We start from the raw sequence: 16,182 nt of genomic DNA, 5'->3' as shown, positions 1-16,182 counted from the left end.
AGATATTGGCTATTTGTTGGTTCTTTATATAAATATAATGCTAAATATATATTTTTTATAGTTTATAGACCTCTTGCAGACTGCGGATAGCAGGATTGCTGTAGTCCGGCACTGTTGCTATCCGCCATCTTAGGAAAATTTCACTGTTTTACAACCCAGCCTCTTATGGGGTTATTGTTTATAGTTTACTTTTTTTCAAAAGTGATTTTTTGGTAATTTTTTGTTAGTTTTAAGTAAAAGTGTAACACGTATTTAGTTCACTTGTTCTTGTATATTGTCAGGCAGATCATTCACTAAACACATTCACTATCATTTAGCAAGATAACGATGAACAATAATTAACTGTCTTATCAAGAGTTATACACACACCAAGAGTACCTATTACTGTTGCGGATTGTCAAAGTCCACAAGAAGAGAGAGTATCTAAATTTGGAAGGCCCGTCAGACGGCCTATTGTTTTTGACTTATAATGTATGTTGTTATTGTAAACTTTGTGTAGGCCGCCAGGGGTGCTGCAAAGCAGAGCCTTCTTGGTGGCCGATATCGGCAATAGCCGTTGTTAGAATTTTTCCCTGTGTAAAGGCAGACGCCATTTCTTGTGTCAAAAGTCAGTTTTCAATAAACCAGTGGTAGAACCTGCCTAAGTTAAATTTACAAAGGTATTCAATCGCAGGTATTAGAGTTGTTATTTAGATTTAATACTTTTCATGGTCCTTCGAAACTTTTTTGAGACTGACGATATCGTCCAAGTAATTGGCGTAATTTAAAGTGTAGACTTTGAGTGAGAGATTCAACATGTGTTGTAAGGAATCACGTGTTGGGGAAATTTTCAGCCCACTATTATTTATAGTGTAAGTTTGTTTGACCTATCTGTTTCCTAACTAACAAGTCGTTAAAGGTGTGCGATTTCGCAAAAATACAGTCTTTTGTTTCTTCTTAAACTCGTTTTTGTGTTGCTTTCTCAGACACAATATTGCCTTGGGATATCCCGCTATAATTGTTATTCAGACAACTTTTTCAGATCACCAGTAGAATTCCACAACAAAAATGGCTGCCAAGAGATTGAATCAAGCAACGTTGGCGGTGACCATAGAAGTTTTGGAGAAAGAACTTCATAAAGACTTGAAGAATTATGAAACCGCAGCTTCTGAAAACAGATTGCAGGAAGCTGAAACTTCGTTTGAGCTGGCCGATGACAGGATGAAACGACTAATCAGAAATTACGAAACAATCATCCCTATGTTGGAACAAGCCCCCGAAGTTCAATAGAAGTACCTGGTGCAGCATGAAGAGTTCGTCGACCGTTTCCACAAAATAACCATCGACTGGAAGAAAAAGAAACCAGTAGAAACAACAAGTATGACAAGCCCCATACTTCAAGTTGCAGCTCCAAGTGGAAACAATACACCTCCAAGCACAATTACTCCACAGATGAATGCGATGCAACTGCAAGTACCTTCAACCCCGTGGAACATTGCACATCTGTTACCACGGATAGAAATCACCAAGTTTGATGGAGATCTTAGCAAGTGGGAGGATTGGTGGGCAATTTTTCGCATACTGATCCACGAGAATCCGTCAATGAGACCCATCGAGAAATTCAGCAGACTGAAATTGCATTTAACGGAGGAAGCAGCTGGTGCGATATCGTACTTGGATCTGACAGATAACAATTATATCAAAGCAATAGATATTTTGACTGGGAAATACAACAAGCCGAGATCGGTAAAAGCAGACCATTATATTGCCATTACAGAACTTCCAAGAGTAGAACATCAAGAAGACTTTAAAGGACTACGGAAACTACATGACAAGGCAATGGGCCATGCTTTAAACCTCGGCAGTTTAGACCAACAAACAGCTCAGAATGAAGCAATTATGGAAATCTTGACAAGAAAACTGCCAATTGAACTAAAATCCCCATGGCATGGCAAAACCAGGCAGTTCCACAAGACATTAGCAGATTTCTTTACCTTCATTGACTCAATAGCTGCAGATTGGGAGTATGCTTACTCAACCGAGAAGCAAGAGAAGAAGAAAACAAGACCAGAAGCAAGCGAAAAAACGCAAAAAGTAACATTTGCCACCACACCTACGGCAGCTGAACTAGCAGTCACAGGCACTGCTACAGAATATAAGGACAGGAAACAGAACACTACGGTCAAAAGAAGATGTTTATTCTGCAATGATAAACATTCACCGGCTAAATGTGATATCACCCTAGAGAAGAAACTGGAGCTAATCAAGAAAGAAAAAAGGTGTTGGAAGTGCCTGGGACAAAATCATCAGGTGAGAGAGTGTTGGAGTACAAGAAAGTGCTACAAGTGCGGAATGGGTCACCACACGTCTATCTGCAACAAGGCAGTTAAACCGAAATCGGTGACAGCAACTGTGGCAGCGTCTCCAATGTTAAAAGTAGCAGATGGCGCTCCTCTCTCAATCGAAGCACGCCTATTTGGTGGCGTATACGTCCAAACGGCAACAGTGGTAGTGGAGGGCCCAAACGGGTGGCATAAAGCCATCGCCTATATCGATCAAGGATCGAATGCAACCCTTGTTAGGAGTGAATTGGCACAGACTTTAGGGCTACAAGAAGTCGGGAAAATCAATCAGAAGCTGCAAGCAGTGGGACACATCCATCCAGAAAAGAAAAGAAGCGTAAGAAAGCTACGACTTCGAGGAACAATCCCACAAGCGGAAGATATTGAACTTGAAGCAATAGAGCAACCCGAAATCGGGAAAATTGCTGGGTTAAGTAAGACAGAATTCGTCAGCGAACTTTGGAAACAAGAATACCAACTAGCCGACGACAGAATACTGAGCGGAAAAGCAAGACCCTGCCAAATAGACGTCTTGATCGGAGCGAATCAAGTCTGGAAGGTTCTCGGCTCAAAACAGATCGTGTCGAATACAGGTATTCGAGCGATAGAAAGTAAATTGGGTTGGCTACTACTAGGGAAAGATGAAAAGGTGGCGTTATCGTCTACAACGGCTATCAGCTTTCTCTTAAAAGCCAAACTAGGAACACCCAAAGATTTACATGAAGACACGGACCCGAAAAAAGAAGAAATCGATTTTGCCAGATGGTGGAAACTAGAGAGTCTAGATCCACTGGAAAAGGTGCCACTTTCAGTACAGTAGAAGACCTATGCAGAGTCCATCACTCAAGATGATGATGGACATTATGTAGCACCGCTCCCATGGAATGGGAACAAAAAATACCTCAGCAAGAATGAAGCCATGGCAGAAGGCCAGGCAAAGGCACTGATAAGAAGATTGGACAGAGACCAGGAGATGAAGACTTCATACGAAGCCGAGTTCAGCAAATTAAAGGAACTTAGGTTCATTTCCAAGGCGGATACGTCATTCGACGGTATCTACACGGTTCTGCCCCATCATCCGGTTGTCAGAAAAGACAAAACCACCAGCAGAGTAAGGCCAGTTTTCAATGGTTCAGCAAAACCGAAAACGTGTTTCAGCGCCAATGATTGCCTAGAAGAAGGACCCAATCTGAACCCAGACATTCTTGACATCATGTTACAGTTTAGGCTCAACCCCATTGCCTGGACAGCTGACATTAGACAAGCGTTTCTAATGGTGAAACTGCTTAAAGAAGACGCGGAAGCGTTAAGGTTTTTTCTAGAGGATGAAAACGTCCCAGGATCACTGCAACTTTATAAATGGAACAAGCTTCCATTTGGACTCACATGCAGCCCGGCAGTGCTCAGGACCGTCCTGAAGAAACATTTGGAGTCATATGAAGGTGACTTAGCAGAAATCAGCAAACAAATTCTACGCCACCTATATGTAGATGACTACTTGTCAAATGCATCTACAGTAGAAGAAGCAATGGCCGTAATCGGAATTGTGCTGAAACTTTTTGCTGACGCAAACATGGACTTCAGAAAATGGGTAACAAACAACCAACAGCTGCGTAGATATCTACAAAAACAAGGCCTAACCAATGACTCAGACAAGTCACACTCATGTCTTAATTTAGACCCACAAAAAGTGCTTGGAGTTAGATGGAATACTAGCACGGATTGCTTTTATTTCAAGGCAGACGTTATCGTAGACGCAGCAGCAAAAGTTCAAGTGTTAACTAAACGAGCTTTTGCAAAAATTTCAACAAAATTGTTCGATCCACTTGGATTAATTGGACCCGTAACGCTCCAATTTAAGCTTCTTTTTCAAGAATTGTGGGAATTCAAGATTGGATGGGACGAGAAGGTGCCCGAAGAAACGGAAAGCCGATTCAGAACAATTGTTGAAGACTTAAAATACATTGACAAGATACAAGTGCCAAGGATGATTTCTATGGCACCTAGCAAACACACGCAAGAACTGCATGTTTTTTGTGACGCTTCAACCAAAGCGTATGGAGCTGTGGCTTACGTGAAATCAAGACATCCAGATTTCATTCGGCTAATTTGCTGCAAAACCAGAGCAGCACCACTCCCGAAGAACGAGGTATCTCTACCACGGTTAGAGTTACTTAGTGCCGAACTCGACAGTGTTCTAGCTGAAAGAATCGTCAACGCAGTTGACAAAGTAAATTGGGAAGTGCATTTATGGACTGACTCAATGGCAACCCTTGGATGGATTCGCGGAGAAGCAAACCGTTGGAAGATGTTCGTCAGAAACAGAGTTGAAGCCATCCAGAAGAGGTTTGGGCCAGATCACTGGAAACATTGTCCGGGAAAGGACAACCCAGCAGACCACGCATCAAGAAGCTTGACAGCAAAGAAGTAAGTTGCGACTTCTTCCTGGTGGGGAGGTCCCTCCTGGCTGAAACTAGAAAAGACGGAATGGCCGCAACAAGATATGCTGACATCAGAAGTAATGCAATTGATGGAGATCGAAGCAAAATTGAAGCAGAAACTGCAAATCCTTGCAGCTAATAGTACTTCGGATTGGTTTGACGTACTCGTATCAAGAGCGAGCAGTTATCTGAGAGTTTTACGTACAATCGCCTGGATGTTTAGGATTTTTAGGAAGGAGTCGCCCGGCAAAGCAACTGAAATGATCAGTGGAGTGGAAGTTTCCTGTCTCTCTGTTCACGAAATCGCCGTCGCCGAGAACTTCATCTTAAAACTAATTCAAAAAAGGGCATTTACAGAAATCTACGAGTCCTTACAAAAGGGAAAACCACATGGTAAACTGCTTCACGGTATTGATACGCTCAGGCCCATTTGGGATGCAAAGGAGCAACTCATCCGAGTGACTGGAAGAATAGGCCCGGCCCTAAAAGAACTGCCCATCGATCCACCCATCCTTCTTCCATCAAACGAGAGGATTGTCGACATGATGATTCACTATCATCATGTTAAACGGAAGCATGCTGGTGTCCAAAACACTCTGACGTTCTTACGAAATCGTTTTTGGATCATTCATGCACGCCAACGGATTAAAAGTGTCATAAAAAAGTGCGTAAAGTGCCAACGAGTTCAATCGCGTCCCTTTAATGAAGAAACTGCTGCAATGCCATTGGATCGAACCAAGAAAGCGCAGCCATTTGAAGTGATCGGGATCGACTACTTCGGCCCAATGTATGTGCTGGAAGAAGTGATTCTTATTGAAAAGGACAGTGATGGGAACGATATCGAGAAAACTCGTGTTGGTGAAAAGAAAGTGCATGCGTGTTTGTTTACTTGTGCAGTCACAAGGGCTGTGCATTTGGAGCTTGTGACTGATCTGACAACAGAAACCTTTCTGTACGCGTTAAGAAGAATGATTTCACGCCGAGAAGATTGCAAAATTATCTACAGTGACAACGCGTCAACGTTTACTTGTGCCGCAAAATTAGTGACGGAAGATCCTACCCTAGATTGGCTCTCAAGTAAGGGTATAGAATGGAAGTTTTATCCTAACCTAGCTCCATGGTGGGGTGGGTTTTGGGAGACGATGGTCCGCTCCGTTAAAGAACCGCTAAGAAAGGTGCTGGGGAAAATAAAGGTTAGTTTCGACCAACTTCACACCATACTGGTGGAAATTGAAGCTATTGTGAATTCACGGCCCCTAACTTATGTTTATGGCGACGCACATTCCTACGAAGTTTTGTCTCCACAAAAGTTTCTGACCGGAAGACAACCTGGAGCTACATCAGAGTCACCCGACTCAACGAAGATGAGCCGTGATGACCTCATCGAGCTGGACAAGCAGAGGAGTGAACACGCCTTGACATGGTGGAGGCTGTGGCAAGAGTCATACCTGTCTGATCTTAAGCGATTTCACTGTCGCAAGGGAAAGGGCACCAGAATTCCGCGTGTTGGCGAAATCGTCCTGCTAAAAGAACCTAACATCAAACGTGTTTCGTGGCCGACGGCTATTGTTACAGGAGTGATACCTGGAACCGACGCCAAGGTGCGAGCGATTGTTTTACGACTACGTTCGGGTAAGGAAACCACCAGGAGCATCCAGACTGTCTACCCATTCAAGCCGATATCGACACGCCCGTCGATGATACCGGAATCGGCACAGTGGAGAAGACTACGTCTACGAGAAAGAAGAATCCGCTCCGTAAGAAGAATCTGGAATCGCGCGAGGACGCTGGTGATTCCGGCGGTGAGGATGTTGCGGATTGTCAAAGTCCACAAGAAGAGAGAGTATCTAAATTTGGAAGGCCCGTCAGACGGCCTATTGTTTTTGACTTATAATGTATGTTGTTATTGTAAACTTTGTGTAGGCCGCCAGGGGCGCTGCCAAGCAGAGCCTTCTTGGTGGCCGATATCGGCAATAGCCGTTGTTAGAATTTTTCCCTGTGTAAAGGCAGACGCCATTTCTTGTGTCAAAAGTCAGTTTTCAATAAACCAGTGGTAGAACCTGCCTAAGTTAAATTGACAAAGGTATTCAATCGCAGGTATTAGAGTTGTTATTTAGATTTAATACTTTTCAATTACTTACACGATAGGTTTTACTAGAGAGAATGATCCACCAACAGGTGAGAAGACAAGAAGACAGTTAAGAGGCTAAACACCCCCCTTGGGCGTTTAAACAGCCGCTCGAGACATCATGCGACTCCCGCAGAACATCCCGTTGTCGTCGTTGTTGACGACAATTCACCATCTGCAGACCAAATGTGCGATTCCGTCAACGACGGCGCATTGTTTGAGCAAGCTGCTGATCCTGCCTGTGCAGAACATCCTGAAATTGTCACCCAGCAAGAGCTTGTTGAGGAGGTTCTTGTTATTCAAGGCGAGCAGTTGGTTGACGGAGTTGTTGATACGGTTGCAGATGCTCCTGTTCGAGTGGGCCGGAAAAGAAATGCATCCTACCTACGAAGATTAGCGAAGAGGGCGAACGAGAGAGCTGAGAGAGCCGCACGAGAACAACAAGCGACTCTCGTTGTACAAAGTCCTTGTGCAACGATGATCCCGTGGCCATCATCGTTGAAGAGGATACTTCAGGATCTGTGGACCAAATTGACAATTCCGTCAACAAGGGCGTATCGTCTGAGCCAACTGCTGATCCAGCCTGTACAGCACATCCTGAAATTGTCACCCGACACGAGCTTGTCGAGGATGTTCGTGCTAGGGAAGGCGAGCAGTTGGTTGACGGAATTGCTGATGTGGTTGCAGATGCTCCTGTTCGAGTAGGCCGAAAGAGGAACGCCTCTTACCAACGAAGATTGGCCAAGAGGGAGAAAGATAGAACTGAAAAGGCCGCCCATGAACAACAAGCGACTCCAACAGAAGCAGCTGTTTTACCCGTCATTGAAGAAGATGCTTCCCTCGCAACGGATCATATTCCAGATGTGGACATCAGGAATCCTATATCCTCTAGTGGAACACAGCTAACCGTATTTTGTAATGATTTAGTTATTTTCATAGAACCAAATCGAATACAAAATTCCACACAGAAAACTCATAGGCCCATCACATGTCTACCACAGTAATTACATCACGTTACGGTTAAAGCGCTTTATTTTGTGAACACCATTTATATATTCTCTATTCGGCATTCTCGTCTGCTTTTGACAGGACCATTATATGCCGAATAATACAAACGTATTAGATAGATGGCTCCGTCATGTGTACATGTATGTGAAAGAATCATTATTTACAGTATTTATATTTAACTCAACGATTGAAGGGAACAACTATTATGGGGATTAACTAGACGACAACTGTGATTATCCAAAATATTAAATTGCACCCTAAAGCTTTTATCATTGCTTTTCTCGTATCTTTCCCGCCTGCTAGGGGCTTAAGTTCCTCTAGCGAGAATTTTTTGCCTTATCTTAAAAAACAAAAGAGCAGCGATTTATTCTATGGTGGTCTGCTCGCGTAACACAACGTATTTCTTCTTCAATGTCTTCCCTTCCGCCGTCCATAGTGATGGATCTAAACAGAACAAACAAACACAACTAAACAACACAACTTTCCACTTCAGTAAAATTATATGATCATCAGAAAACTTGTCTTGCTAGGTAAGTGCCAAAAATTTGTTGTACACTCCAGTTTTATTTTGTAAACAACCACTTGTGATGACGCTCTCTCCCTGCTGCAATCGGAAGGAGCTGGTCGGCGAACCCGTAATGGAGTTGTTTATTGTCGTGCGTGGGGACCACCAACAATGTACGCTTCTGTTTCAATCGTCTTTTTCACGGCACAAGTTTGCATTGCAAGTGAAGGGATGGTGAGCAATATTGCAATCTCCCACATGCATGCACCCGCCGGAAACAGACCCCTGCGGGAGCTGATTGTCTCGCAGTGATGGCAGAGTGTACAGGTAGTCTTCGCCTCCACGGCAGTCTTCATCTACCTTTACAGGGGATTTTCTCCTTAAATGAGTCAACTGGTTCCGAACGTGCGCCACTGCGGAGAAAGCAGAGCAAGGTTTGTTTGAGTTCTGATGGTTGTATATAACACAATTTTCTGTTCTTTTCTTGTAAATACTACAAAATTCTTCAACATACTGGCCCGGTTTTTTCTGGTTCGATTTTAATAGGACCTAGGCCATTGGATGTAAAGTTAAATTTTACGTCGACATGTTATGTGTTAGGTAAGTTTTACGGACTTGTTGTAAAAACGACCTTGAAGGAACAGCCATATTTTTGTAGTCCTTGTTTTTCCAACTCCCCTTCCAAAATGGCCGACCGAAGGGGAGCTAAATTGCCTCGGGGGATGAAATAAAGCGGCAAAAACACAAAAACTGATGAAATAAAGCGGCAAAAACAAAAAAACTGATGATTATAAATTGTAATATATCTCACTAATAAAATAAAACACCTCTCCAATTCTTGGATATGTCACGTAAACATATGTCTTCTTTGTTTTAAAATTATCCGCATTATCTTAAATTTAGCGACTTTTTCGAAATTAATTTTGAAAGTATACCCTTATTTGGTTTGTTTTTATAAAATAGAGAAATTTAAATAAGCAAAAACAAAATAATAAACATAACATGTCGACCTTAAAATTTAACTTTACATCCAATGGCTTACGTCCTCTTAAAATCAAACAAGAAAAAAACGACACAATTAAAGAAAAAAAAAATTATTTTTCTCTATCTCACGGCAAAATTAAAAAATTAAATTTTTAAAAATAACATAAAACACCTCTCCAATTCTTGGATATGTCACGTAAACATATCTCTTCTTTGTTTTAAAATTATCCGCATTATCTTAAATTTAGCGACTTTTTCGAAATTAATTTTGAAAGTATACCCTTATTTGGTTTGTTTTCATAAAATAGAGAAATTTAAATAAGCAAAAACAAAATAATAAACATAACATGTCGACCTTAAAATTTAACTTTACATCCAATGGCTTACGTCCTCTTAAAATCAAACAAGAAAAAAACGACACAATTAAAGAAAAAAAAATTATTTTTCTCTATCTCACGGCAAAATTAAAAAATTAAATTTTAACATTTAAATATCTCCCATAATTAAACGACAATTCTGAAACTTTCAGTCATTTTTTTTTTACCTATCTTTACCCAACACCAAAAAACAAAAATAAAACGGAATTTTGACCACGCCATTGATTGGCAGATTTCGCGTGGAATGATCCTAAAGTATTGTGTCGCCGGATTGGCTGTGAGGGTAAAGTAAGTGCTGCTGGATTTTTCATGAAAGTGGTTTATTTGCGGTCGTCACTGAAAACCAATAACCAAAAAAACTGACTGAAATTTCGGGAACGGTGCTTCGCTGCTTTCTTCTCTACTGTAAGTCTCACGCCCAACTGCCGGTCTCTCCCCTTCCAACGTGGAATGACTCTTCGCCACCTAGCGGTCGGGAATACAGCTATCCATACCGCCACAATTGTAAAACACTAGAATTTTCTTACGCAATGTCGGTTGCTGTACTACACCGCTATAGTATCAACATATTCGTTAAATATTAAAAACACCGTGAACACGCACCATTGTAATTCAGATTATTAACAATGTGATTGGTGGACATTTTTTATTCATTCAAGACAATGAAACGGCCGAAAGTATACAGCCACAATCATCTTTATTCACAGTATACTTTTAATATTGTCACGTGGTCAATGACCACGTTTTGTGATCCGGTATGCAATGCTACCGGACGTGTGACGTCAGTGTTTCCCCCCCATATATAGTCCCCCGTGGTCGTGTATCAGGCGGCAGTCTTAGTCTTGTGAACCGTCAATACAACATACTGTTACATGGTGGAGATGCAGAACCTCCGGTAAGTCTCTTTTGTGGTTGTGCTTCTGTTCGATTCTGTGCTACGGAGGTGGTGGCTGTCAGGTACCCCTGAGAGTCGACGACCCAACTGGTTTTAGCACCTTAAATTGTTGGGGTACGGGGTCACGGCTCCGACCGTAGGGCAATCGGGGGAAGCATAACGAAGGAGAGACGCCAGGGGGAAAACGGTGAAAAGGGCTAAGGTGGGGCAGTCACTATACTTCGTCTGCATTTTCAAAACGAGGGGAAGGGGAATCAAAAATTCATGATGGCCGCTCTTTTCCTTTTCCTCCAATCCCCTTTCTTGCATTACCCAGCCTCTGCATCTAAGGCTTACCCTTGAAACTGAGCTAAACGTCAGTAGGACACTTGTGACTTTTTGAACTTAGACTTGTGAAATTTCTTCATAAGAGGCTAAGTCTGACTACATTTTGGTAATTTAATATTTCAACTAAGCCTCTTATTCTACATAATTATTATTGTCTCTACCCTTTCTGCCAAACATAGCACTTGGTGAAAGGTTTTTGCATTATAAATAGCCCCTTTTTGTGGTCTCTAGTCATGGCGACCTTTCAAGAATACATTCAACAGAATGAAGACAGCGACGGTGTGAGATTTTTGTGGAATGTATGGCCATCAGGCAGACTGGAAGCAACAAGGCTTGTTGTCAATCTTGCCTGCTTGTATACTCCGCTCCGCAGAGAAGTTAAGCTGATTTGTATTTCAAACAGATTTGCCTATACCCAGAACAGCTACTTGGGCATTCATCACGAGGGTCCTTACAAGCCGGAATTCCTCCGCTTATCGGCTACTCTACAGCAGAGATTTGAAGATTGATATCTTCAATAGAAGAAATCTAGATCTAGATCTCTAACACAAGACATTCAAATAAATGAAATAGGCAATGTTGCGAAAGGCGCAAATTTCAAAAATTGTGAATTTTAATCACAAATTTAACATATAAATAATTGCCCAATCTAGATGAATTAGGTATTTAAGGATAGGGAATTAAATTAAGCTTAAATGAAATCAATTTCTGGACACATTGATTGGTAATTTTATATATAACGAACGAAAAATCCAATTTTACTATACCCCTGAGAGGCGAGGGACCTCCTATACTAGCGAACCTGGCGGGGAATCTTGGGACACTTTACTGAACACCCGCCGTTTCTTGCAAAAGACTGGGATAGCGCGAGAGTGTACCTTTCCTATTATATCGTGGTATGACGTACAGCACGACAAACTTTGAAAAGCCGTAGATGAGCAAAGAAAGCGGCAAAATTGATTGCAATCACCATATCAATCACTTCCAAAGAACAAATTCCGCTTTTGATATATAATTGATTAATTGCTCGAGGTCGCTACCTAGCGACTGATGGGCAATTGAGATTGTCGGACAAGTGGCGAGACCTGGATCTAGGTGTTGACCTTGTATTAGCAGCTGTTTTTTCAAAGCAGACAAAAAAGAACAAAAGAAAGAAGTCACCTCAGGCCTAATGGGACTAACGCCCCTTCAGACCTGTATGAGGCTTTCCATAACCACACAAACCTAACATATCAGCTGGAATTCGGTCGCAAAACTACCAGGCTCCGGATTCATTTGAACTGGCTTCCTCCGGCTGCCCCGCTTCCTTTCCGGAAACTGTAAAAGGAAGAAAGGACCAGTGCGTTAGTAAACCACTAGTAACTTAGGGCCCATCCAGGGCCGGGGAATAGGTGGCGCTAGCGTATTTCGTAGCCACTGCTTCTCGAACCACTCGTAAGACAAAACGTACTGGCGCGATATACGAAAAATAAAATTTTCCTGATCTTAGAGCCAGTTACATCCGGTAACAGGTGGATCTCAGTTTATCGAGGTCGTTCATCCTAAAACTTAGAATAGATAATAATTTCGTTGCCATCTCTTAATTTGTTTATAATTTAAAAAAGGGTATTCACGGTTGAGCACCGTCGGGAACTGCCCCCTAGGCCATGCCCGTGCTGCTTTTTAGTCCGTAGAATGAGGCGGAAGTTAGTTCCTCGTTTTATGTCATAAAGTTAAAGTGTTGTTATGATAACTTTAAGACCAAGCTTCTTTAAACACAATGTTTTGTGTAAAAACCCTTTCGTTTTTTAGCATTTTCCCTTGCTTTGGTCCTACCATCCATTGAACCTTTACTCCTGCGCGAGAAGTGGCACGGGAAAATGCTACATATAATTGTCCGTGGCTGAATACTGGTTCAGGAAGATGGATACCAACTTTGTCGAACGACTGTCCTTGTGACTTATTGATGGTAATAGCAAAAGCTAAAAGCACAGGGAATTGGTTTTTTATGAGCTTGAACGGAAGATCGCAGTCACTGGGTGACATATTCATTCGTGGGATGAAGACATTGTGGCCTTTATTTTTCCTGCTGCTATGGTTGCATGAATGAGGTTGCCCGTTAGACTTTTCATTATCAAACGAGTTCCATTGCACAGCCCTTGACGCGAATCGATGTTTTTAAGAAGGATGATTATTGAACCCACTTTTAGTTCCAAAATGTGCGGTGGTATCCCTGATACCTTTAAGGTGTCAAGAAACTCGGTTGGGAAGTTTGCAATTTCCTCTGGGTCTTCCGAATCAATTGAGTTCATGCTGGCATACCTTCGTCGGTGTCCTGGCATCTGTCTTATGATGAAATTGTTGATCTTTAAGCAGTCGTCGTTTTTAGGACACAAAATAGCCCGATTGCTAATGTGTTCTTCTGTTTCTGAATGCAGTAGATTTTCGGGGTTACCAAACACATGACACACCAATGACTCTTCTGAATGTTCATTAAGAAGAAAGTCCTGAGGTATCTCTATCGCATCTGGTCCCAGACCTGCAGTTCTTGAATGAGCTGAATTTCCAAGTTCAATGAGCCAGTTAGCAAATTCGAAACTATCGTCCGCGGTTCGCATATTCCGAGTCAAACTGAACTTAAAAATTTCACTCCAAGTCCCGCTGCTTTTAATGGTAGATTCAACAACTTTTACCCTCTTACCGTGTTTAATGACAGGAAGGCACTGACAAAAATCTCCTCCCAACAACAAAACTTTGCCACCGGAAGCGACTGACTTTTTCGTAACAAATTAAAAATTAAATTTTTTTTTAAGTTTATCGATGGCGTCTAGTGCATGTACCGTCATCACAGTGACCTCGTCAATGATAATCAGACGGGCTTTCCTTATGTTGTTTGCTTCAATACTGTGCTCTTCTATTTTTGATCTTGTTGTTTCCTTAATGGGAGGATAGATTTTTAAGCGAGAATGGTAAGTACTCCCATTACACAGCAGAATTTAAGCGATTCCAGTTGAAGCCACAGCAATCACCGATTTTCCTTGTCCTTCAAGCCCACTAATCAGTGTATTGTAGAGAAATGTTTTTCCAGTACCACCTGGTCCATCCAAAAAATACTGATGGTTTGTAGAAGAACAAACGTTATCATTGACTGAAGTCATGACACAGTCAGAGATTGCTTGCTGTTCCACGTTCAGCTGAGCAACCATTAGTTCTCCTCTTCTCCTCTTTTGAGCATGCATTTTGTCCGAGCTTCTATCTTTTCCATCTTCAATCAGCCGATGAATCATTTGAAAATCAAAAACTTCTATTTGAAATTCTTCAAAATTGTGACCACTCTACCTGAACATATCTTGAATACATTTCAGTGCAAGGTTTTTTGCAATTTCGTCTTCATGATCACGTCTCGTAAAATCTTCCATGAGATATGAAAGGTTGTTGTCTAACAGTACCCGAGTGTTTGTTGGAGAGCAATGAATGCCAATGTTGACAAACAATTGTCTTAATTGGACGGGCATTTCAAATTCAATTGCTTCCGCCATCACTCGCTCCCAAACGCTATCATCAGCCAAAAGGTTTCTTGCTATGGCAGCTTCTTTGAATGTTAGATGCAGGATCCCGTCGACTGTCCTCAAATTTTCAAAGCTGGTTGCACCAGGTACATTGATAAGAAGCAATCGTAGACTGTGCCTTTCGACTAGCTTGACGGTAACAGAATAAATGCGGCCAATGACGTTGATCCTCTTTTTTCTCAGTTTCCATTTCCGGGCGGTCTTGTCAAACCAAAAATGATAAGGAATCTCACGATAGAAGTAAGACCTAGCTGGCGGATGAGTGGAATTTAATTTAAACCAAGCCTTTAAAGTAGTTCATTATGAGGCAGAATTCATAACTGCTTGCTCTTCCATTCCTGGATGAAAAAAAACGATTGTTCTTGAGGAAGATGGATAGCAAGTCGAATAACAGCGTGTGAACGGTAAGAAAGTGGATACTTGAAAATTCTACAAGAGGCTTCAGGGGCACTGACATATCTCGTGTCTAAGAAAGTAGTTATTTCGTCCCATGCAATGCGTTGTTGATCTTCTTGATTTTCTCCACTGCTTATCTGAATATTTGCGCAATCATGTCCTTTGTATATGTATTTGAAAATTTACTTGATGCTGGTAATGGACGCACAAAACTCAAGATTGATGTGTGAGTTGAACTTTAGTGAAAGATAAGAGTAGTAAGGGACGACCCAGATATTATCCACTTGATGACTGCTGGTGCTGTGGTTTAGCGAGTAGCTGCGACCGGTATTTCTCCTTCGATAAGTAGGATATCCATTTCCGTTGATAACCGTTACTTCCGCAAATGGTTTCGGAAAAGATTTTGGGCATATGTCACCATCCATGCAAGGAGAATTGCGATTAATGTCTTTTCCGCATGGACTGTGAATCATGTTGCTCATTACAATCTTGTGAAGTCTTGGGCTCTTAAATGGATCCGGAATCTCAACACAAATCGTCTTGTCTATATCGTCTTCAGTCATCGGAACGTCACTGGCATCTACCCACATTAGTAGATGGACATGGGGAAGACCGTGCTTTTGGAATTCAATGACATGAATCCTTGCAACAATAATCCCCAAAATTTAACGTTCTTGAATGTCTCTTATTAGTTCTTTTAGTTTCAATTGATTAACTCTTGAAACAATATCTGGCCTATTAGATGGAATTTGATAAGCTTCAATGTTGTCGGTGATCTCTGGCCATTTTGGGTTACATGTAAAAGTAAGGAAAAGAGTCGGCTTTCCAAATTTTCCGCAAATAGCCATCGCATCTTGGTACCCTTGTTTCATGGCTCTTGGACTTCCAATGAAATATGATGGTAAAATAACCGATGTTCCGACCATCATTTTCTCACTTTTAGCTCGAGTATTCAAACAATCCATAAGTCCATTGTACTGTGCGACATGCAGATCTGCCTGATGAGTCTAAAGATACTTCACTGGATTAGCTTCAACTTTAACGTACGAATCAACTATCCATTGCTGAGTGAGAGGACCACCATATAAAGCTGCATTGTAGTATCCACGAATCGACATTCTACTACTATAGAACTCGCATTGGGTAGTTCTTGACCGACGATTACTTCTTCTGAGTACAGGTGCATCAGGGTCTATATCAAGGGAATCTTCCGGTTCCAGTTCCGGTTCTACAACGTCTGGTGCAGTATCTT

At 41.8% G+C, this 16,182-nt stretch overlaps 1 protein-coding gene across 1 annotated transcript; it reads right to left on the bottom strand.

Moving 5' to 3' along the window:
- Positions 1-13,013: 13,013 nt before the first annotated feature.
- Positions 13,014-14,204, bottom strand: LOC123473980. The gene is made up of 3 exons (XM_045175750.1): positions 13,995-14,204; positions 13,806-13,901; positions 13,014-13,739 (listed from the first exon to the last, which is right to left on the bottom strand). The coding sequence occupies exons 1-3, from the start codon at positions 14,202-14,204 to the stop codon at positions 13,014-13,016; spliced, it is 1,032 nt and encodes a 343-aa protein (XP_045031685.1).
- Between the last annotated feature and the right edge of the window lie 1,978 nt (positions 14,205-16,182).

The sequence above is a fragment of the Daphnia magna genome, linkage group LG1 (genome assembly GCF_020631705.1).
Source record: "Daphnia magna isolate NIES linkage group LG1, ASM2063170v1.1, whole genome shotgun sequence".
Taxonomy (NCBI): Eukaryota; Metazoa; Arthropoda; class Branchiopoda; order Diplostraca; family Daphniidae; genus Daphnia; species Daphnia magna.
The sequence above is the reverse complement of the archived record's forward strand: the minus strand, read 5'-3'. Positions and strand labels throughout refer to the sequence as shown.